Raw genomic sequence first — 21,180 nt, forward strand, 5'->3', positions numbered from 1 at the left:
ATTAACGTTCATCAACTTCGTAAGACAATTAATTATCTTATTAAATACTTATATCTTCAAATTATGATAAAATGATGATGTAATTTTGTTTGAAATCCGGAAACGGGTGTGTGACGTATCACGTGCCCTTGTCACATGATCGAGATTCGAGATTCCGGTCAGGTGCTCGATTGCCTTCTGCTAAGAATCGTAGATAGTTGGTATTCGCCTCGCTCGTTGGATTTAACAGTGTTAATCAAATTGTTTTGTTTTTTTTTCAAAAGAATTTATTATCATGACAGTACCACGTCGTACATTAATTTTAACTTTTTTAATTATAGTATTGTGTAATATTTTTACGGCAAGGTGTAATATTTTTTCGGGCGATGCAGTACCTGTATTATTATGGGGTATCACACCCGAATTTGATTCTCGTCCAAGCGCAGTCAATCCACTTTCGAAAACCTCTCAAGCGGAATTTAATCAAATTTTGAATAGTAAAATAGATAATTCACGACCACCACTTCTTGTTTTTGTGAAAGATAGTTTATGTGTTGAAGATCTAACCCAACACAAGGAAGTTAGTGGCTTTGATAAATTTGATAATTTAATACTGTACAATATAATTTGTAATATATTAATTTTGATCGATTGACATTTAAGGATCTTCGACAAGTGACAAACAGAAGTCTATTGGCTTATTTATCTGCAGTTGAATCTCCCCTTTCTGTATTCGAAGATTTTCCATCATATAATCAAAGTTATGATGATAATGTAGATTCTTTATCGGATGGCCAATTGTTAATTAAGCCAATCACAACTTTAGATGTTATTTCTGAAATATATAGAAATATCAAAGATACTACACCAAATTTAATTGCCGCACTTACAGGAAGATCTTGCGGTTATAGTCGTTCTGAACGTACAAGAAGAGCAAACGTAGAAAATAATTCTGATACATATAAAGATTCTAGTCCAAATGCTCCAGTTTCTACATACAATAATGGTTGTAATGTCAGTTTCAATTCTAATGAGTTCATTGTCAGAGGAGAAAGAGTACTTTTATATGGAAGTCAGTTTCCACTTATAAAGGTAAATTTATACATTCAATTATTTGTTACTTGAAATAATTAAGCAAAAATTATGATAATACTTTTATTGCAGACTAAGGACATGGATTTCAAAAACTTTACCAACGTAACATTGTGCAAAGAAAGTTTTGATCAAACTTCTAAAAATATTAATTTAGATTTAATGTTTAATGGAATTGATACTAAAAAATCTGAGGTAGTCCTTCAATTTAACATTAAAAATCCATCATCTGGTTATTATTCTATAAAAAGTATAACTTATAAACCAAATAATATGAATCCTGAGGTATTAACGCCTGAATTAGATATAGTATTTCCATTTAATTTTTCTTATCATTGCTCAAACGAGATAATATTTTTAAAAAATACCACTATATTAAAAATCCCAAATATGCAAATACAAATTGATGCAAAGAAATTTGGAGATGCATATGACTGTGTTAATTTTACTACAATTCCGATCTGGACAGGAATTTTTGTTACTACCATATTAGGTTCAATTATGATTTGGGCATTCACAATGATTATTGATATTCGTACTATGGATAGATTTGATGATCCAAAAGGTAAAACTATTACTATTTCTGCCCAAGAATAAGATTAAATATAATGAATAAGATATTTATATAATATAAATTGTAAGTAAAAATGTGTTAGGATATATTAAAAACATGAAAGTGTGTCATAATGTACTATTACATTGTTATGATTTAGCATGATTTTACAATTTTGGCAATATATAATATCCTCTTATGCAAAACTTCGTCTATGAAAAATTATATACGGACTGTGTTTCATATATTTATCTAGTATTAGCAAAATCAAAATGTAAACGAAATTTATCTTACAGAAATCTATATACCATTCCACTTGTATAATAATATATCATTTACAGTATTTATATCTTTAATGATAATGAATAATAATGTTTGAAAAATATAATAGATATGCACATTATATATCAGATAGAAAAGATCTGTAAATTATTAAATAAAAAAATTTAATTTATAGCTTGTTTCAACTAATATAAAATATATTGCACAGTGATAGTGAACTTTTTGAAGATTTGTCATAGACCGCATATTTACATATTTTTGTTACATATATTAATGAACAGTCTAATATCTTGTAAAATAAATTATAAATGTCTTGTTGAAATTTACAATTTCCAAAAAAAAAAAGAAGTTGTTAGTAATCTATAAAGTATTTTAGCGTAAAATGTTGTTTATTTGTACAATTTTCTTTGTCATAAATGACTTTTATTTTATTAGAAAAATGTAAAATATATATATGTATATATAATAATAAAGTCATTAAATTGTAATATTATGAAATACATGCAGGAACATGAACTCCATGTATTACCATAAATACCATTGAAAATGGTGGTAGAATAATTATTTGGGTAGGATTCATAATTATAGGATGGAAAGGCGGTAATTTACCATCATTTTGCAGTTTCAATATTTCTCCATTCATTCTTATGTTTCTATAAATAAATAATAAATAATTAATAACATATTATTAATATAATTTGAACTAGCAACTATTGTACCTCTTTCTATACTATAGTATATATATGTATATATATATATATATATTGTAAAAATATTTAATTTTTATTTTTAATTTAATTATCATACGTTATTGTTAAAATTTAGCATTTGTATAAAGAGCATATAATAAATATATTTAATACAATCGAACCTCGGTAACTTGAATCTTAAGGGAAGAGCTAAAATTATGAAAAGGTTTTGTTTTATCCAAAATTTTCAATTAAGAAAAGTTTAACGAACGAAAACGTTCAGCTTACAAAGATTTTCTTGTAGATAGGTTTATATTTTTATTTTAATTATAAAGACTCGAAGAAAAATAAACTCAATGTTTAGAAATCAATTAAGTTCCTATTAAACTTGCGGGGGTTTTGTGTGAAAACAGAGCGAAAAGAGATAAAGAAAATTCTAGTATTATAGAAATATTCGAGTTATAGAGGATCGATTGTATTATTATTAAACCATATCTAAAGGACAAATATAGAGAATTTGATATTTTTTTAAATTAAGATAATATATCTTGCATGCATACCTTGAGGTCAGGTGATCAGATGTTAAACTATATAGAAAAATTTTTATGTTTTTATTTAGCCTATGAAAGATCCCTTGAATTATGATCTTTGCAGAAGATTTATCTAGATTCATTCCGTATATAGTAATAGCGGGAACACGATTTATCAAAGATGCTTTTGGTGTACAATGTGCATAAATCCTAATGTACTCAGAAGATTTTGGAGATAATATCTTTAATACTTTCTCAGATACAAATTGTTTGTATATCACACTAATCCACCAATCTGGATTTGGTAAAAGATCTGGTCCAATCATAGCATAATATCCACCAAATAAGGATTGTCTTATAACGACATTTATACCCGTTTTAGCACTGTATCCTAATTTATCTAACCACAAAAATCCTGCAATATATCTATCCGATAAACCTGGAGCTCCTCCGCCATATGCTGAACTAGTCTCAGCTGTAAATTATTTTATTTATTATTTATTATATCTCATTTGGTATTAAGATATATTAAATATTTTAATACAACATACACAACCACATAGAAATGGATTTTCTTGATTTTTTAATAGTTTTTAACATGCTATCAATTTGTATTGGCAAAAAATAGAATGTTGAAGGATTTATAAAATCGTTAACTTGAGCTTCATGTCCATTCAAATAATATTGATGCCAAGTAACATAATTAATACTATCTTTATCCTTCTCCAAAAATATTTCTGCGTAAGATTGACCTTTATTGGAATCTCCAATATGATTTACTTCTGGTCCAACAAGAAAGCTTTTTTGGTAACCTACTTTATTTAATAGATTACGTAGTTGATAATAATCTTTTGCAAGTTGTTCCGCCGTTATCGTTCTATTAAATACATGATGAAATGAATTTGGTTCTGCAATTTATAAATATAATAGATCCGTTCGATTATACATTTTTGTTTTATATAAAAAAGAATATAAAAATTTATATTAATATCACCATTTCCTAATTGCCAATCTAGATTCATTTTCGATCCTTTTGCAAATAAAATAATATCTTGAGCATTAGTATCATCCCAAGTACCATTTGGATATCTAATTAACACATTCAAATCAAAAAGCATCCTTAATCGGGATTGTATCGTAAATTTGTATAACGATTCAAAATCCATATTAGTAATAGTAAAGTTACTAATATCTTGATCATCGAAGGGACTTATTATTCGTGCAGATGTTGTATGAGTCTGAATTAATTGGGAATATATTTAAATTTTAATACATTTAAATATAAATAAATATAAATTGCGCGTGTGTACACCTGTGTATGTGTATGTGTATGTGTATGTGTATATATATATATATATACGTTTATACATTGTATAATTTGAATGTAATTTATGTAAAAAAAAAAAAAAAAAAAAAAAAAAAAAAAAAAAAAAAAATAAATGATTGAATAAAACAAACCTGATTAAAAAATAAACAATCGGCCGATGTTCCTCCAATCCTAATAAATGCAGGATTTAAATGTCGCGCCAAATTAATAAATCTTTCGTCCGCGATTGGAAGTTTTTCCATGTTCCTCAGTAGGGATGTATCGAGTCCAAAAGATAAAAATTTTTTAGACGTTCGCGTAAGTATTTCATTCGTATGAAGATAAAATATAGATACTTTGCCCCTATCATACTGATTGAAATTCCAAAATGAAAATATTATTAAAGCCGAACAAAAGCCAAGTACAATAACGTTAAGGACGGTCCGTGTTGTTATTGTCGTTGTGCCTATAATCATTAATTACAAATTATCTCCATTTAATGATACTATTTGTAAATTATATAATAAATATAATATTCTTTGTAAATAAAGTCCAAAAATTGATTACAAATGTTAAAATTTCATTCTTTTTATCTTCAATAAAATGTAATACATTGTAAAATTAGTATTAATAATAAAGTTAATAATAAAGTAACATAATTGTTAATTAAAATAATAAAAATCTATATTTTATAAATCATTTATGTATATATATATATATATATATATATATATATATAAAAGAATAGTATGAAATTTGATGTTACAAATAATGACTTTTTAAGTAAAAATATTTATTAATATAAAGCTTACTTTGATGGGTGCGTATGTCATTTAAATTTTGATATTGATTTTTATTCCAATCGTTACTCGCAAAGTAATTCATTGCCATAGTCATGCTTAGAATAATTGTTAATTGTATTAGATATTAAAACTTTATATCGGTAAAAATAGACTTGCAGTTACATTAACTGTTAACGATGAATGGTACGAAACGATCACAGCGCCATCATTCTTTTCGACCGCGATTGTTTAAAATATGATTAATTTTTTTTTGTTCTAGAATTAAATTAATTATTCATTTTTATCCTTCGAGATAGTAACATTATGTTCTTGTTTCATGTAATGAACTTTTTCATTTCTTGCTTTTAACTTTCCTGAAATATACAATTTTTTATTTATATAAATCAAAATATATTAATAAATTGTAATTGAATTTTTAATTATTATATATTATTAATAATCTATAAGCAAAGAGAAAAGAAAAAAAAAATAAAGATGCCTTGAATTTTTTTTATCTAATTGTAAGTTGTTAATAAAATATTAAAGACATTGTCATTAAAGATCAACTTTTATATATGTTTTATTACGATTTCGATAAGCTGAACTGTATCTACGCTTTTGTCTTCCAACTAATTCATACTTTGATTCTGTATTACTTAATTCATCCTCTGCCCAAAATTGTAAGTCTGTATCATCTGATATACGAGGTGTAGGTATTGAAGGCTTTAAATTATATATATATATATATATATATATATATATATATATATGTATATATATATATGTATATATATATGTATATATATATATATATATATATATATATATGTATATATATATTTACAATATTTATTGTTTCATTTATAATTTTTTCTTGTATTTATTTTCTTCTTAACTTACAGCTTCTCCAGAAGTACACAAGTATTCTTTATTTTTAAGATTTAATTGCGACATTAATAGAATTGTTTTTCTTACAAGAGACAGATAATTAGTATAACCTTTGCAATCTTTAAAATGATATATCATATTTTTTTTACCCATACAGGTATAACGACCCATTATTTAAAGGAATTTTTGCTATACATTTTATTTTATCGTATATTAATTATTTGTACTTGTCATGTTTCAATATACTAATGAATTTACAACTTATGCACACATATTTCTTATTGACATATCTAAAAAAAAAAAAAAAAAAAAAAAAAAAAAAAAAAAAAAAATATATAAGAGCTATTTACTCCTTTCTTTTTTTTTGTTTTTGTTTTAGTAGTTAATCTTATATTTTTAAATAAGATTGAAAAGAATCTATATTATTACATATATATATATATATATATGTAATAATATATTTAAATTGAAATACTGGACTAATATATAATTCATGATAATATCTTTTATAGACTTCCGAATTTATATCTAACTCATTTTTTAAATTGTAATGTAAAGAATTTCTATGATACAAAAAATAAGATAATCTTTTTCTAATAAAAATAAGATCAATTCTTTTTCTTAAGCCTAATCATTTTCTGATTTTCTGCGCTTTTTAGAGCGAGGACTATCAGTGTCATGTGGACTTGGAGTAATATGACTTCTTTTCCTTTTTACACTACTTTCACTAGCTTCGCTACTGCTACTTGCTGCAGTTCTTGTCTCTCTACGAAACGTTCCCTCTCCTGTTACTTGAACTAAAATCTAAAAAACAATATTCATAGAACATTATTGATACAGCGTTTAATATAATTTAAATATATTTAATAGTAATTTTTATGTTATTCTTTATATTTACCTGCATGTGTTGTAAACATTCTTCTTGCATAGAAACTGCCATTTTATATATAAAAGTATCATGTTTGTTATACATAATAGCATTTTGAAACATAAGCATAACATCTCGTTGAAAATGTGTAGTTGATCTGATTGTCCCATTGTCTATATTCTTTTTTATGGTTGAGAGATCCATAGGTCGAAAAATAACAGAATGATATCCAGGTGCTTGATCTTCCGTAATAGGCCTTAAGAATACAGACGCATATTTATGTGTAGCTAGTCGATTATAAACCAACATAACTGCTTTCTTCCATGCTCTGTAATCAGCACCTTCTCCGGTGCTTTCATTTTCTGTTTCACTATCTACAGCAATAGTTTGTTTTTTTGAATATGTTTTCATAGCACGCCCACCACTTAATTTGCTTAAAGAAGATTCTTCTTCATCTAATTCTGCAGTTTCTTCTCCTGCACTGATAATGGACTCTGTAGTAATTTCTTTTTTTATAGTTGGTTCAGTTTCTATACATTTTTTATTACCATCTTTTTCTTCTTTTATTTGGAGCTCTTCCTTTATTAGAACTTTTTCTTCAATAAAAGAATCCGTAATTGGTACAGTCTCTTCTAATTTTATTTCTTCTTTTATAATTAGAGACGCATTTTCTGTCTGTTTTGTGTCAAACACATTTTCTGTGTTAATAGATTCCATTCTTGTATGAATAACCTCTTCTGATGTAATGTCTTGACATGATTCTACAGCTATAGTCGATTCTTCTATTTCTTCTTCTTTTATTTCAATACCAGGTAAAGTTGAACTGACCGTATCTTCTGAAAAATCTTTTGTATCTTCTTTTTTATATTCATCTGTATAAATTTCTAAAGTGTCTTCTGTAGTTACGTCTTGTGATTTTAAAGATAATTCATCAGCTACTTCAATAATAGTTTTTTCTTTTATTAAAATAATTGGTTCCTCTTTATATGATTCTAATGATTCTGTACTTTCTATCGTATTCTCAATAACCTGTTCTTCTGTTATTTTTTTCTTATTTTCTATGCTATGAGAGCTCTCATCATCTTCTAAAATCAAACTAATATCTTGTGACTTTTCTGTGTCTTCGGTACTCGGAACATCATTTGTTACTTCCGAGGAAACACTAGCAGCTTCGGCAGATGGCACATCCTGCTGTTCCCCAGTGATTTTTGCAAGATGTAATTCTAATTGATCTAATTCCAAACATTCTTTATTTTCTATTTCTTCAGAAGATTCCTTTTGTTCTTTTGTATTATCACAGGATTCTTCTTTTTCAGATATAACCATTTCTTCTTCTTCTACTTCATCTATTTCTTCTTCAATAGTACCTTCACCATTTTCTTTTACATCAGGTGTCTTTGAATCACTTTCTTCTGTTTCTACATTTGATACCGAATCTAAAATATCAAGATCTTCAATAATCTGTTTTTCCTCCACCGTTGTATTCGTTTTATTATCTTCAACATTATTTTCTACTTCTGAATTAATTTCTTCATTTGGAATTACTCTTTCATCATAAGTATTTGCTTCTGATTTCTCTTCTTCTTGGGAATTAGACACAGTTTCTGATATTTCTGCAATAATAACTTTTGATTCTGATGATTCTATGGCAACTGTTCCTATAATCTCAGCAATATTAGAAGTACTAGAATCTATTTCTTCAATAGCCATTTCTTCGCTATGTGGAGAATCAGAGAGTGAAACAGCTTCATCGACATCTCTAGGCTCTGAACGTTCCTGTATCTGTGTAATGTCCTGAGATTGAGGAATAGTAAGACTATTAATTACTGTATTTGTATTAACAGAGTCTAAAGTTTGTGGACTGCCTGTTATTTCTTCTTTTATTAATTCTTCTATATCTCCAATAATTTCATTGATTTCATCCTTATCTATCACATCTGACATTATATCTTTTCTAATTACATTGTCTATTATTTGTACCATAGTTTCTGATACTGGTATATTTGTTGTGGTAGGGATCGTAAGTGTCGCAGTTGGTACAGTTACTTCATTTTGAATGGATGTTTGAGAAACTGGATTTTGGATATTATGAACTTCTGTAGAAATATTTTGTTGCGATACTATGGTTGAAGGTATCTGTAAATTTGGTAATGGGCCTCTTTGAGGATTTGTAGGCATTTCTAGCAACATTGAAAGAGTCGGCGCGCCAACTGATGGTCTTTCAGGTATAACATTTGTTATTTGAGTTGGTACCAATTGATGCATAGAAGATACACTTTGCGTCATTTGTGAATTTGGTATTTTAGGACTAGATCCAAGAAGACTGGTAATAGTAGGAGAACTTATTTGTGCAGTTGATGTTGATGTTTGTATCTGAGTTGTTGGACTAGGAGACTTTAATAGACTTGTTAATAATGGAGAACGACCACCTCTTCCTTTCTTTTCATCATCTTCCGTTGAAATATCAGATGATTCTGGTAATTCTGCAGATGTTTCTATTGCTTTACGTTGATTTCTAACAGAGACATTTTGTGAAACCATTATTTCTTGCTTTTGTTGTCGTTTTACAAGCCAAGCAGAATGCGCTCTAGCTTTTTGTTCTTGATCACGTTCCTCTTGCTCGATAGTATGCCACATTTTTTGTAATTTTTCTTCTGTTATAGAACCTGATTTTAATAGGTTTATTTCTGTTTTAAGCTGTTGGTATTCATCTCTTTGAAAAGCTAATATTTGGCCTAATTCTGCTATTCTTTCTTGCGTTAATCTTCTAACAATAGATTCTCCCGTAGTTTCTCCACTTTCTCTTTTTTTCCTTTTTGGAGTGTCTGCATTTTCTAGAAGATATGCATATTGTATCGCACAAGACTTTTGAGAAAACCAATCAGGTGGTCGTAATGCTTCCTTTTCTGCAAAAGGTTTTAAAGAACGTGATACACTCATCCAGTTTTGATCTCCAGATTTTAATACACTTGATGCTAAACATAATTGCTCGCGAGTACTCCATGTATCGCATGATATGCGTTTAAATTTCAGTCCTGAAAATTTACGTTAATAATAAATCATATGTTCTTATAAAAGATTTACGTAGAAAAATCTTAGGTTAGGAAATATAATAACAACTTAATTTTTATATTAATAAGTTAATAAGTAATAGTAACATTTAACCAAATTATTTCATTTAAATAACTCCATATAAAAAGATTAAATGTTATGTTATTGCAAAAATATCAAACATTTATTATTACATTAAAATGTTAACCTTAAAATAGTAATCTTTATTTTTTACGCGAATAAAGATTTGTCATATAAACTTACTGTCTTGTACCGACGTCATTTTGTTTAAATAAAATATTGTATCATTAGTTTGTTTGTAATTATTAATTATTTTGATTACATTTAAATAAAACAATTAAAGCATTTCATTTCATTATAACTCTAGAGTCACCGTTATGTTATTAAAACTTAGTCATTGAACTAAAATAATGGAACGCACGGAATTGGAAAGTGTTCGTAAATATATCAGTATTTTAACAATTTGAAGAATAATTCTAAATTATATTATGTTTAATAATAAAAAGTATGTATTCGAGAAGAATATTATGTTTTTATACGTTTTTTTTGGTAGTCCATTTAAAATTCCATGGAGTGTTTAGTATAATATATTATGAATATGATCAAAATAAGATCACAACTGGAAACATTTAATATGGAAGCTTAATCGGAGTTTCCAATGCAGCCCAATTGAATTACTTAAGCGTTTGAAAATAGGAATACGCGGAATTGAACTGTGATGGTTAAAGCAAAAGAAACTGTCAAAGGATGTTGTGGTCATATATGTCAATATTAAATTGTTCGCGATCAAGTTTAGTTTCTTAAAATTATAATAAAACGCTAATGAATATACGTGGAGCATGTAAAATGAAAGAAATATTAACACGCACAGTATAGTTACTATATAAATCATAACGAATTTATCGTGTTACTGACTGCATTACTGTGTATTACGTGTCTTGTTATAAATTTAATATTACTATTTTATTCAAATACATAAAAATGAATAATCGAAGGCGCACAAATAATTTCACGTATGTTAGTTCATGTGTGAAATATATGATATTTACTCTAAACTTTGTATTCTGGGTAAGTGAACGTTATTATATCCTTAATCAGACTATTTTATTAGATTGATATATAAAAATGATACCATATGTAGAATTGAATATGAATTTTATATTTTGATTACACAGTTATTTGGTGGTCTTTTAATTGGAGTGGGTCTGTATGCCTTTGTTGATAAATGGCAAGCAACTGGTTCTGTAAGAGTGGAAAATGTATATGATGTAATATTGAATATCTCACTAGTAATGGTAATAGCTGGAGGAGTTGTGTTTGTTGTCAGTTTTGCGGGATGTGTCGGTGCGCTTCGTGAAAATACCTGCCTACTTAAATTTGTTAGTATTATGCAAAATTAATTTATATTAAATCCTATCATATATTTTGTCTTATATGAAAATATTACAGTATTCGTTATGCCTGTTGGTTTTTTTCCTCCTTGAAATGGGTGTTGCAATAGTTGGTTTTGTATTTCCACACACGTTACAATCTTTATTGGAAGAATCTTTTACTGAAAAAATTATTCAAACGTACAGAGAAGATCCAGATTTGCAGAATTTCATTGATTTTGGACAACAAGAGGTTAATTATTTATCTTAATGTTATTTGAAATAAAAATAATAAAAATTTTTTAATCACATCTACTTTTTCTTTTTATAGTTCAAATGCTGCGGTTTAAGTCAAGCTGGTTATATGGATTGGGGTAAAAATGAATATTTTAATTGTTCCAGTCCTAGTGTTGAACATTGTGGTGTACCATTTTCTTGCTGCATAAATGCTACAGATATTAGTGTAATTTTTTTTAATTACATCAATGAAAAATTATATTTAAAACATATTTACATATATTCAATATTATTATTTGCAGAGCGGACTCGTAAATATAATGTGCGGATACAAAGACAAAGTCTTAACTCTTCCTGTATCTGAAGCAAGTAAAAAAGTCTGGACCAGTGGTTGTATCGAAATTGTTCGTAATTGGGCAGAACGCAATTTATATACGATAGCAGGCATTGCCCTGGGCATAGCTCTTAGTCAGTTATTTGTTATTTATCTAGCTAAGACATTAGAAGGTCAAATTGAGTTACAAAGGTCTCGTTGGCATTCCTGAGCTTGACTTCAGGCCACCTACCGCTATTCTATTCATTCTCCAGCAAGCAGGCAGGTGGCCAGCAACCATACGCAAAGTCAGGATGCTAAAGCAAACGTGAATGCTCGAATGGCATTGCTTGTTCTATTTGCAATCTCATTATACATACTGTGCATTTTATCTCTGATTAGATTCATTCTTTACTATTTTCATTTGTACTTAGGTAAAAAAAAATTTTTTACTTAATATCATGAGAGAGAAATTTGTATTCTTTTTATAATTCTTTTACTTCCATCATACTTATTATTATCTTTAAATACATTCATTTTTTAGCTTAGAAACACTTGGCCATTGTATCCAAATAGACTTTAGTCCTCTTTTTTAATACTAAATTGATATTTTAATACTAAGTGTATAAACTTCCGAGATATTTACATATCTATATACTTTTTTCTTTAGTATTAAGTCTGGTCTATATACGCAGACCACATCTTAATGTGTTCAAAGAAACTAAATGAGATTTATGTTATGATGCAGTTGTGTTTATCCAAGTTGGATAAAATTTTTATCTTAACTCAAATTTCTTGAAAACAATTTTTTATAATATTTTAGATGTGATCTTTGACAAATATGTAAGATGAAATGATGAAAATATTTTTTACATAGATAGCCATCTTTTTTTTTTTTTTTTTTTTTTTTTTTTTTTAGATAATATTTCATTTATAAAAAATTAAAGACAAATAACTAAGAGATAAATAATTTAATTTAATACCGTTTGTATTAATATATTATACATCTATTATACAGACATTTACTTGAAATATTTTTATGTCTAACAGCAGAATACGCACATTGCTTAAGTTACTAATTCATTAATTTTTTAAATATTTGTAATGTTATGATATAAGCATCATCAGTTAGTTTGAGAAGATATATTCTTTAAGTTGTTAATTTATATGTTCTTTTTTAATATGGTGCACATTAATTACACCTATGAGCAGAAGAACATCCAGTGCCAAAATCAGAATATTGTCTTACATTTTTCTTTAAAACAACAAATCTGACAATAATCTGGTATGAATGATTTGTTTATCCAATAGATATAAAATAAATTTACTGTGTCTTTTTATCAACAATAAATGTAAAACTGATATATAAAACCTTCTAGTTTGTAATAAACAAATATTATTCTAATATAACATCCTTGCCATCATCAACATGGTATAATTATTTATAAAGGGTTTATAATATACTCAAAAAAATGATAATTTTTAATACATTTATTTATAGAGGGTAAGATCTACAGATGCGTTATCAGAATATTCTAAAATAATGCATTGCCCATCAATAAGTGAAGAACTTTCAAATAGATCTATTAAAGGAGTATCCATTTTATTACATATGGATGCACCAGTATTATGATTGAATAAATGCAATTTATTTGTAATTGATGTGTTATTGTTGTTAGGAATTTTAAATATGTCAGCTGTTGAATCTATGATTTTACCAATGGTCCAATGTTTATTCATGTAAATACCTTTTGGGGCACTTGTAACTTTATTTGAAACGGTTATCGGTGGATATACAAGAAAATAACAGCGTTCATTCATGGGCACATTTTTAGGGCCTACAGCAACACTTTTCACACGCATCAATTGTATCTGATAACAATGAGAAAGTTTTATATATATATATATAAATTGTAATTATTTCAAATTGTTTTAGAATTATTTAAATTAATAGATAAATGTTTTTACATACTTTGTTAGCCATAGCAGTATTTTTTGACTTTTTTAAAGAATCAGAAACTTCTTGATCTACTATTGCTTTAGCTTGGGCAAATTGTCTCTTAGGTATTTGCCATTTCTTAAGTTTTTTTAATGTTTCATCGTCGTTAGTTTCAAAACAACCATGATATCTGTGCTTTAAGCAAAAATGAATCTTACATTTATAACATAACATTTCGACAGGTGACGTTTCTTTACAATCTTGTTTAGAACAAACAAAATTTGAAGATGTCTCTTTCGACGATATAACATCGGACAAAGATTTGGAACATTTATGCGATTCTGCATTAAAATGATTTTTACAAAATGTCAAATCACAATGATTACACTTAAATGGAAGAAAATCTAATACTTTACAATCGTCCAATGCACAACGTTCTCCAGTATTAGGAAATTCCATCTTTCTTTATTTTCATATAATAATTTTGTTTCACTATTACTTTTTAATAGATATTATCTTTTAATATTTTAACGCAATTTAATTATGTGAAGGTGTTGGTGAATGTAAATGATTTTCACTTAGTGTACCCAATGCCAGGTTATTCCACTTTTGCTCTAATTCTTTTAACGTCATGTGTGAATCACCATTGTCACTTTCAGGATCTGGTAGTTCTGCTACAGGTACTAAAATATCGTCGATAGGTAATTTTTCTTTACGCCAAGCCTCATCTATTAAATCTAATAATCTACCATCACCGCATACTTGGCTGTCCATTCCGTTATATTATTAAATAGTTTCAATTATGATTTTTCAACTTTAAACTCATTAAAACATAAAATATTTATTTTATCGAAAATCGTGATATCAACTTAAAGAACCACGCAATACCACGCAAGACCGTTTTATTATTTAATATAGGTTATTAAAAAAAAATCTAAATTCAATGTTCATATAAAAACATAAGATTTTAGTAAAAGTTACATTTCAATCGTCGTCGACAGTTGTCGCTAGTATCGCCTTTAAATATACCGCGTATTTGAATTTTCAATTTTCATATCGAATAAGATATTGAAAAAAAAATTGAAAATTTTATTCGTTTTAAATATATTTACATTTATCCGTTTGTAATATAAAATATCGTCAAAAGCTTATATATTTTTAATTTTGAAATATTCTTAATTTATAGATGTATTTCTTTTAATAAATTCAAAATAAATTATTTTTATTTACAAAAAAAATATATATATATATATATATTTTATGATTGAACGTGATCTAATCTAAACGATTTTTGAGTTCGTCGTTTTCAGATCTTCGGGGCGTTCTAAGAATGGCGATGAGAATCAAGTCACGCTTTCCAAATATGGAAAGGATGAGATTAACCCACTCTCATCGGATGATCGGTTTATTTTGTCCTCCTCCTAAAATTCGTAAAAGGACATTGTCGAAGATATACATATGTATAGAACGTGAAAGTTATCGAAGGTGAACAAGTTTGGTTAATAATATCTTTATATATATTAGTCTCTTATCTATAAATAAGTAATCGTTCAATGATCTAATAAAAAACAATGGACCTCTACTATAATATATGTATATATATATATACATATATATATATATATATATATATATGTATATTAGGAGGAAAAACATAATAGTCAATAATAATTATGAATTATTTATCAAGGATAAGAAAAGTAAATCTTTTCAAGGTGATCGTTAAAAAGAAAAAAAAATCGAATTGACGATTCCTGTTTAGAGTCTAGTGATATATAACTCAATGATATAACGGTATTATGTATATATATATATAACGATCTTAGAAGTCGCAGATTTGTGGTTGTTAAAGATAGGTGTGTACTCAACAGTATTTGATCACCCGTTGGACGAACAAAACGCTTCGTCGAACGCATTCTCAGTCGACGAAGGAACGTTCTCTCGCGTGGTTCCTATCTACAGGTGTGCGAGTGATCATCTCCCTTAGAGAGACGAGAGTGTAGCACATCTAAGTATGGGTAAGTAATAATATTCGATCATTCATTCATTCATTCATTTAATTAATTAAATCGACGAATAAAAATATGTCGTACCTTGATTCATCGATTCCGTTACATTACCTATCGTTTTTTTTTTCTTTTCTTTTTAATCTTTAAATTTTGATTCTTACCGTCGAAAAATCCCCATAGGAAATATTTAGACTTGAAACAATGAGCTTGATCCAAGAGTATAAATCATGGGTATTTCTTAATCCAACGCATTAAGAAGAGAAAGTTCGAGAGGTTCTCTCGATCGTATATGTATAATTTTTTTTTTTTGTTATTTTCTTTCGTGTTTCTCACTTTTATGAGAAGATTCGCCATTTTTTTTTTTCTTTTTCTTACGTGACTCACTCACCATACCTTTATTATAATCGAATCGATGATTGAATTTTCGATCCTCAGATATAGGATTTTGATTGACTAACGTTGTTTTATTTTTTACCGTTATACACGTATAAAATTGAATGAGATTTAATGTTTGAATTATTTCTTTCAGTGAGTCATTATACTCACTGAAAGTATTTTTTAAATTATACAAATATATATATATATTTTTTTTTTCCCAAAGTATATATCTAAACTTTGTTGTATTTATACAAAAAAAAATTTTAAAAGTATAAAAATATAAATTATAAAAGTATTTTGCATTATTTCAAAAGCATCGAATTGATGATAACATAAATATAGAATATTAAAATTGAATAAATATAAAGTAAATTAGATTATTATATATACATGCATACATACATTTTTTTTAATTTATTTCGTTCTTACAGATATATGTCTACGCTTTGATATGTTTATGCAAGAAAATAAAAATTTAGTTTAATTGATCTAAGGCGTTATAAAAATATTTTACATTGTTCTAAAAACATTCAATTGACGATTAAATATAAAATATTTGAATTGAACAAATATAAAGTAATTTATATTATTGTATTATATAAAAAAATATATATATACATATATAGAATCAACGTAACATATGTTTTGGTATCAGCATGTTCGTCTTAAGAAAAAAAAAAAAAAATAGAACAAAAAATACAAAAAAAAAAAAAAATAAAAAAAAGAAAAAGAAAAGAAAAAATAATCTATTTGATTAGATATTAAAAAGAAAAAAAAATCGTGAATCGTCGAATTTGATATAGACCAAGAGAACATTATAGTATCGTCGTAATCGTTGATAATTCACGTGAGTTTGTAGAGCTACGTACATATATAGGGTCAGTAGCTGCAATTACATTGCAGTTATCATATTAACTCCGTAGTCCTCGCTCGCAATCTTTCTGATTAGACCTCGTCCTAAACTCAAATGGAGAATGAGTCTAAGGCCAGTGCATACATACTTACATCCTCCTATGGTTTCATCTCCCCACGAAGAGAGGATGATGGTACATTGGAATTTTTCAATGTTGAAAGATATCACACGTTCAACGTTAAAAAATTCATTTTTATATCATGATATATATATATTATATAATTTATATATATATATATATATATAAATTAAATTTTTGTACTGAGATGAGATACGAAAATGATTAAAAGCTTGTTCATGCATGATAAATATAATGAGAGAACAAATTTCAAACGCGTTTCGATTTATTATATTTTATCAATTTTCAACAGCGATAATAGTTAGATCGTTTTGCGCAATGTCGAATGTAAGCCAATACAAAATTGAATAGATATCCTTTCGCCATATTTTTTTTTATATACACACACACATACATATCGAGTTACGTTTCCTTTCGTTCCATTTACCTTCGTTTTCTTTTTCATTCTTTTATTTGTTTTTCTTTTTTTTTCTTTATTTATTTATTTTTTTTTTCTTTTTTTTTTTTTAGGTGTCACTCACGCCAGCAGTCTATTCGTCGTGCTCGCTGTAAGTGAAACGTTTAATTAAAATGTCACTTGAGATATTTTCTTAACTTTCTTTGTAGTATCGTAATGTTTACTTTAGGCTTATTTGATATGTCAAAAATTAAAGTTAAACATTATGATCTCATTGTTAAATGATTCGTCGATTAAAAACTAAGACGAAAGTTATTATATATTCTTGTTTCTCTTTCTTTTTTTTTTTTTTTTTTTTTTTTTTGTAATCTTTTTATTTATTTAATTATTTATTTATTTTATTTTTTTGTTTTTTAATTATAATTATTAGGTATTTCTAATAACAGTGGAGGGAGGCGATATAATACGCAAGAGTATTGTTTTCGACAAGAACACGCCGGACGTGTTTTATTGTCCTCAGCATAAGCCAACGGGATTTGAAAAAATGATCGTTAAAGCTAAACCTTTATGGAGGCTTTGTCAATTCGAGGGTAAACCCATTCCGGAAGATTATAAAAGTGACTGTTACAATGACGTAGATGAATCGGAGTACGCTTGTAAGGAAAAATACAGAATTATGGTGAGTAATATCATAATAATAATAATAGTAACAATAATAATAATTATTATTAAAATATAATTAATAATTATTATTATTAATACTATTATTATAATATTAATAATTATTATTATTAATACTATAATAATAATAATAATAATAATAATAATAATAATAATAGTAATAATTATTATTATTAATATTATTATTATAGAAAGTTTCGTTAACATGGAAATATTGAAATCGTTATGATCATAAGAATTAAAAACATATTACACTTGTCTGTTGTACAATAACAAGTATTAATTCATGCGAATCGATCGAAGTGATGAGGAAGTTCTTGTATAAGCATATAATTACGAATTAGTATATTATTTGATAAAGCCATTTTTTCCACCACTCCCCCTTCACAATTTTTACCGTTACTCTAGTCTCTTACAGGGTGTTATATAAAATGCACGAGAGAGAAAGAAAGAAAGAGAGAGAGAGAGAGAGAGAGAGAGAGAGAGACAGAGGAAGAGGGAGAGGAAGAGAGAGAGAAAGAGAAAGAAAGAGAAACGTAGCTCTTGAAAAGTAATTATTTTCTTTCTTTCTTTTTTCCCTTCCTTTTTTACCTTTCCAACGTATATTTACAACGAACAATATCGTAGATTCTTCTTTTCATTTTTTTTTTTTTTTTATCTTCTGTATATCATCTCTTTTTCTTTTTTAAGCCGATATTTTTTTTACATTTTATAACTTTTTTCCAGACAAAAAAAAAAGAAAGAAAAAAGAAAGAAAGATCCCTCTTTTGAATAATCGTCAATGAAGCTACATTCTTCGAAGTAACGATTAATTTTCAATTGTTTGCAAATGCCCTGACACATCGTATCATGCTACATGCTCTACATTCCGAATCATGCGAATTCATCGTAACACACCACGTGTAACCTTTTGGTGCCGGTTCTTTTTTTTTTCTTACAGAAACGAATCAAAAATGCAGAGGGAGACGCAAAACCCATTGACAACGACTACATCGAGAAATAGATGAAAATGACGATGCTGCACGGCCAATCTACACGCAAATCCATAAACACTATATAAAAGAAAAAAGAAAAAAAAAAAAAGAAAAAAAAGAAAACAAAAAAGATACAAAACAACCCCCAAATTTATATCTTACTAATGCTCGGGCTGCGCTGTCGCAGGGCTCAATATGTGTACAGTAATATTGACTAGGAGGTGGCAGAAACACATATAACGTATTTTCACCTAATCATTCAATGGCCCGCTTCGCTTTTATTCTTGTTCTTTTTTTTTTTATATATATATAAATATATATATATATATTTTTTTTGTTTTTTTTTTCTCCCACTACAAATTACGATGTACTTGTAGATATTGACAAAGTGTAATGTATTAACGATCAGTCAAAAAAACAAATTTAAGAGAAAAGAAATTTAAGTCGAGAACATGAAAGAACATAATACGCTTGTAATACATAAGTATGTTTTATATATATATATATATATATATATATATATATATATATATATATACATATATATAAAGATAGAAAGTAACATTTGTGTAATTTATATTATAAAACGAGACGATATCTTTTACAAATACAATAATACGATCCTTACAATCCGAGACTTAGATATAAACATTTAATATATTATTTATCAAGTTTTTATATTATTCTTTTTAAAACTGTACGAAGAATGACAGTGTATCCTATTCCTAATAATCCGATTCGTTTGTATTATTGAAACAAAAGTAATGAAAAGAAAAAAAAAAGGGAAAAACTTGTACCTTTTACAATATTAATAATAAAACTAACACTGATAGAGAGCTTGGCAGTTAATCATTAACTCTAAGACCTATGGTATGGTTTTAGACGCCTAATGCTGCTTAATATTTCAGTCATAGAAGAAAAAGATAATAATTATGAGAATTCTTCACAAAAAACTGTAATATTGTAATAATAATGATAGTTTCTTAACAAATTCATGTATATATAATATTTGAATTGTCTTCGGGATATTCTTTTTTTTTCATAAATAATATTACTTTCTTACAAAAAAAAAAAAAAATAAAAAAAAAAAAAGAAAAAAAAACACGAAAAAAAAAAGATCTAAAAACATTAAACCACTAGCCACTACGATCTTGTTTTTACTATATAAAAATAAACGACTTAATGACACTTTTGTAAATACATATATAATTAAATCTTTTCTTGCATTTATCATTCCATTTATAAATGCAATACGTTAATATACATGCATACATATTGAAATTATAATATGCAACGAAACAGAAACTACGGGATTTTTTCAAGAGTCTATTTCTACAACGTCCGGTACGTAGCCATTTTAGTTTAGTTAATTATACGTAAATAAAATTTTTTCTTGAACGATAAATGAGAGAGAGAGAGAGAAAGAGAAGTTTGTTAATTTTTATAAATTTGCAACACAATATATTTATAATTTTAAGTGTTAATATAATTCTTAAATTTCCCTTGTTTTAGATGAGACTCCATCCACCGGGAAGCAATACGCCATATAACGGGACACGTCTTTCGAAATTTCTTACCGTCGATAAAGATGAATATGTAAAAAAGAACCAAGTATAATTTTATTCTATTATTTATTTCTTTGAGACTTACATTTAAAGGAAGAATATATTATTGTATTATGTTAAAAAAAGAAAAAGATTAATATATCAATAATAATATATCGGTATCGCTTAATTATATACATGGTAAAAAACTATATACAAGTATTATGTCTGTTACATTGTTCAATTTGTACACATATAGGTATTTTAAAATTGTTGAGATCTATTAACAAATATTCATAATTCAA

General features: G+C 26.9%; 7 protein-coding genes across 8 annotated transcripts; 3 read left to right on the forward strand and 4 right to left on the reverse strand.

Moving 5' to 3' along the window:
• Positions 1 to 146: 146 nt before the first annotated feature.
• Positions 147 to 2,562, forward strand: LOC118447384 (uncharacterized). Its single transcript, XM_035879275.2, has 3 exons — positions 147 to 559; positions 643 to 1,071; positions 1,144 to 2,562. Exons 1-3 carry the CDS (start codon positions 275 to 277, stop codon positions 1,666 to 1,668), a joined length of 1,239 nt encoding a protein of 412 aa, XP_035735168.1. The 5' UTR covers positions 147 to 274; the 3' UTR covers positions 1,669 to 2,562.
• Positions 2,397 to 5,404, reverse strand: LOC118447372 (heparanase). The gene is made up of 6 exons (XM_035879259.2): positions 5,244 to 5,404; positions 4,584 to 4,897; positions 4,120 to 4,363; positions 3,677 to 4,033; positions 3,156 to 3,600; positions 2,397 to 2,559 (listed from the first exon to the last, which is right to left on the reverse strand). The coding sequence occupies exons 1-6, from the start codon at positions 5,326 to 5,328 to the stop codon at positions 2,397 to 2,399; spliced, it is 1,608 nt and encodes a 535-aa protein (XP_035735152.2). The 5' UTR covers positions 5,329 to 5,404.
• Positions 5,405 to 6,579: 1,175 nt separating this feature from the next.
• Brd8 (Bromodomain containing 8) lies at positions 6,580 to 10,443 on the reverse strand. Its single transcript, XM_035879201.2, has 3 exons — positions 10,285 to 10,443; positions 7,000 to 10,004; positions 6,580 to 6,905 (listed from the first exon to the last, which is right to left on the reverse strand). Exons 1-3 carry the CDS (start codon positions 10,301 to 10,303, stop codon positions 6,729 to 6,731), a joined length of 3,201 nt encoding a protein of 1,066 aa, XP_035735094.2. The 5' UTR covers positions 10,304 to 10,443; the 3' UTR covers positions 6,580 to 6,728.
• A 288-nt stretch (positions 10,444 to 10,731) lies between these two features.
• Positions 10,732 to 13,010, forward strand: LOC118447388 (tetraspanin-33). Its single transcript, XM_035879282.2, has 5 exons — positions 10,732 to 11,109; positions 11,217 to 11,420; positions 11,491 to 11,664; positions 11,743 to 11,874; positions 11,951 to 13,010. The coding sequence occupies exons 1-5, from the start codon at positions 11,023 to 11,025 to the stop codon at positions 12,191 to 12,193; spliced, it is 840 nt and encodes a 279-aa protein (XP_035735175.1). The 5' UTR covers positions 10,732 to 11,022; the 3' UTR covers positions 12,194 to 13,010.
• Positions 12,918 to 14,359, reverse strand: LOC118447391 (AN1-type zinc finger protein 1). The gene is made up of 2 exons (XM_035879284.2): positions 13,934 to 14,359; positions 12,918 to 13,833 (listed from the first exon to the last, which is right to left on the reverse strand). Exons 1-2 carry the CDS (start codon positions 14,357 to 14,359, stop codon positions 13,453 to 13,455), a joined length of 807 nt encoding a protein of 268 aa, XP_035735177.2. The 3' UTR covers positions 12,918 to 13,452.
• Positions 14,360 to 14,437: 78 nt separating this feature from the next.
• LOC118447403 (anaphase-promoting complex subunit 13) lies at positions 14,438 to 14,674 on the reverse strand. The gene has a single exon (XM_035879306.2). The coding sequence runs from the start codon at positions 14,672 to 14,674 to the stop codon at positions 14,438 to 14,440; it is 237 nt and encodes a 78-aa protein (XP_035735199.1).
• A 1,075-nt stretch (positions 14,675 to 15,749) lies between these two features.
• On the forward strand, positions 15,750 to 21,024 carry LOC118447398 (uncharacterized). 2 transcript variants are annotated; one of them, XM_035879300.2, is made up of 4 exons: positions 15,750 to 15,918; positions 17,790 to 17,827; positions 18,107 to 18,355; positions 20,844 to 21,024. In XM_035879300.2, the coding sequence occupies exons 1-4, from the start codon at positions 15,915 to 15,917 to the stop codon at positions 20,946 to 20,948; spliced, it is 396 nt and encodes a 131-aa protein (XP_035735193.1). In that variant the 5' UTR covers positions 15,750 to 15,914; the 3' UTR covers positions 20,949 to 21,024. The 2 variants fall into 2 exon arrangements, with proteins under 2 accessions (XP_035735193.1, XP_085519244.1); XM_085663118.1 differs by lacking the exon at positions 20,844 to 21,024 and adding an exon at positions 19,298 to 20,322 and having other exon boundaries at positions 15,759 to 15,918.
• Positions 21,025 to 21,180: the final 156 nt, after the last annotated feature.

Source organism: Vespa mandarinia, chromosome 20, assembly GCF_050613455.1.
Source record: "Vespa mandarinia isolate Hongniang chromosome 20, ASM5061345v1, whole genome shotgun sequence".
Taxonomy (NCBI): domain Eukaryota; kingdom Metazoa; phylum Arthropoda; class Insecta; order Hymenoptera; family Vespidae; genus Vespa; species Vespa mandarinia.

Coding starts and splice junctions, on each gene's coding strand:
- Brd8 (XM_035879201.2), bottom strand. Junction 6,906..6,999: donor AATGTTTACAACACATGCAG/GTAAATATAAAG, acceptor ATTGTTTTTTAG/ATTTTAGTTCAAGTAACAGG.
- LOC118447398 (XM_035879300.2), top strand. Junction 17,828..18,106: donor GTCTATTCGTCGTGCTCGCT/GTAAGTGAAACG, acceptor TATAATTATTAG/GTATTTCTAATAACAGTGGA. Junction 18,356..20,843: donor AGGAAAAATACAGAATTATG/GTGAGTAATATC, acceptor CCCTTGTTTTAG/ATGAGACTCCATCCACCGGG.
- LOC118447391 (XM_035879284.2), bottom strand. CDS start 14,359: ATGGAATTTCCTAATACTGGAGAACGTTGTGCATTGGACGATTGTAAA. Junction 13,834..13,933: donor ATACTGCTATGGCTAACAAA/GTATGTAAAAAC, acceptor CATTGTTATCAG/ATACAATTGATGCGTGTGAA.
- LOC118447403 (XM_035879306.2), bottom strand. CDS start 14,674: ATGGACAGCCAAGTATGCGGTGATGGTAGATTATTAGATTTAATAGAT.
- LOC118447388 (XM_035879282.2), top strand. CDS start 11,023: ATGAATAATCGAAGGCGCACAAATAATTTCACGTATGTTAGTTCATGT. Junction 11,665..11,742: donor TTGATTTTGGACAACAAGAG/GTTAATTATTTA, acceptor TTCTTTTTATAG/TTCAAATGCTGCGGTTTAAG. Junction 11,875..11,950: donor TAAATGCTACAGATATTAGT/GTAATTTTTTTT, acceptor TATTATTTGCAG/AGCGGACTCGTAAATATAAT.
- LOC118447384 (XM_035879275.2), top strand. CDS start 275: ATGACAGTACCACGTCGTACATTAATTTTAACTTTTTTAATTATAGTA. Junction 560..642: donor ATCTAACCCAACACAAGGAA/GTTAGTGGCTTT, acceptor TTGACATTTAAG/GATCTTCGACAAGTGACAAA. Junction 1,072..1,143: donor GTCAGTTTCCACTTATAAAG/GTAAATTTATAC, acceptor CTTTTATTGCAG/ACTAAGGACATGGATTTCAA.
- LOC118447372 (XM_035879259.2), bottom strand. CDS start 5,328: ATGACTATGGCAATGAATTACTTTGCGAGTAACGATTGGAATAAAAAT. Junction 4,034..4,119: donor AGATTGGCAATTAGGAAATG/GTGATATTAATA, acceptor TATAAATTGCAG/AACCAAATTCATTTCATCAT. Junction 3,601..3,676: donor ATCCATTTCTATGTGGTTGT/GTATGTTGTATT, acceptor AATAATTTACAG/CTGAGACTAGTTCAGCATAT.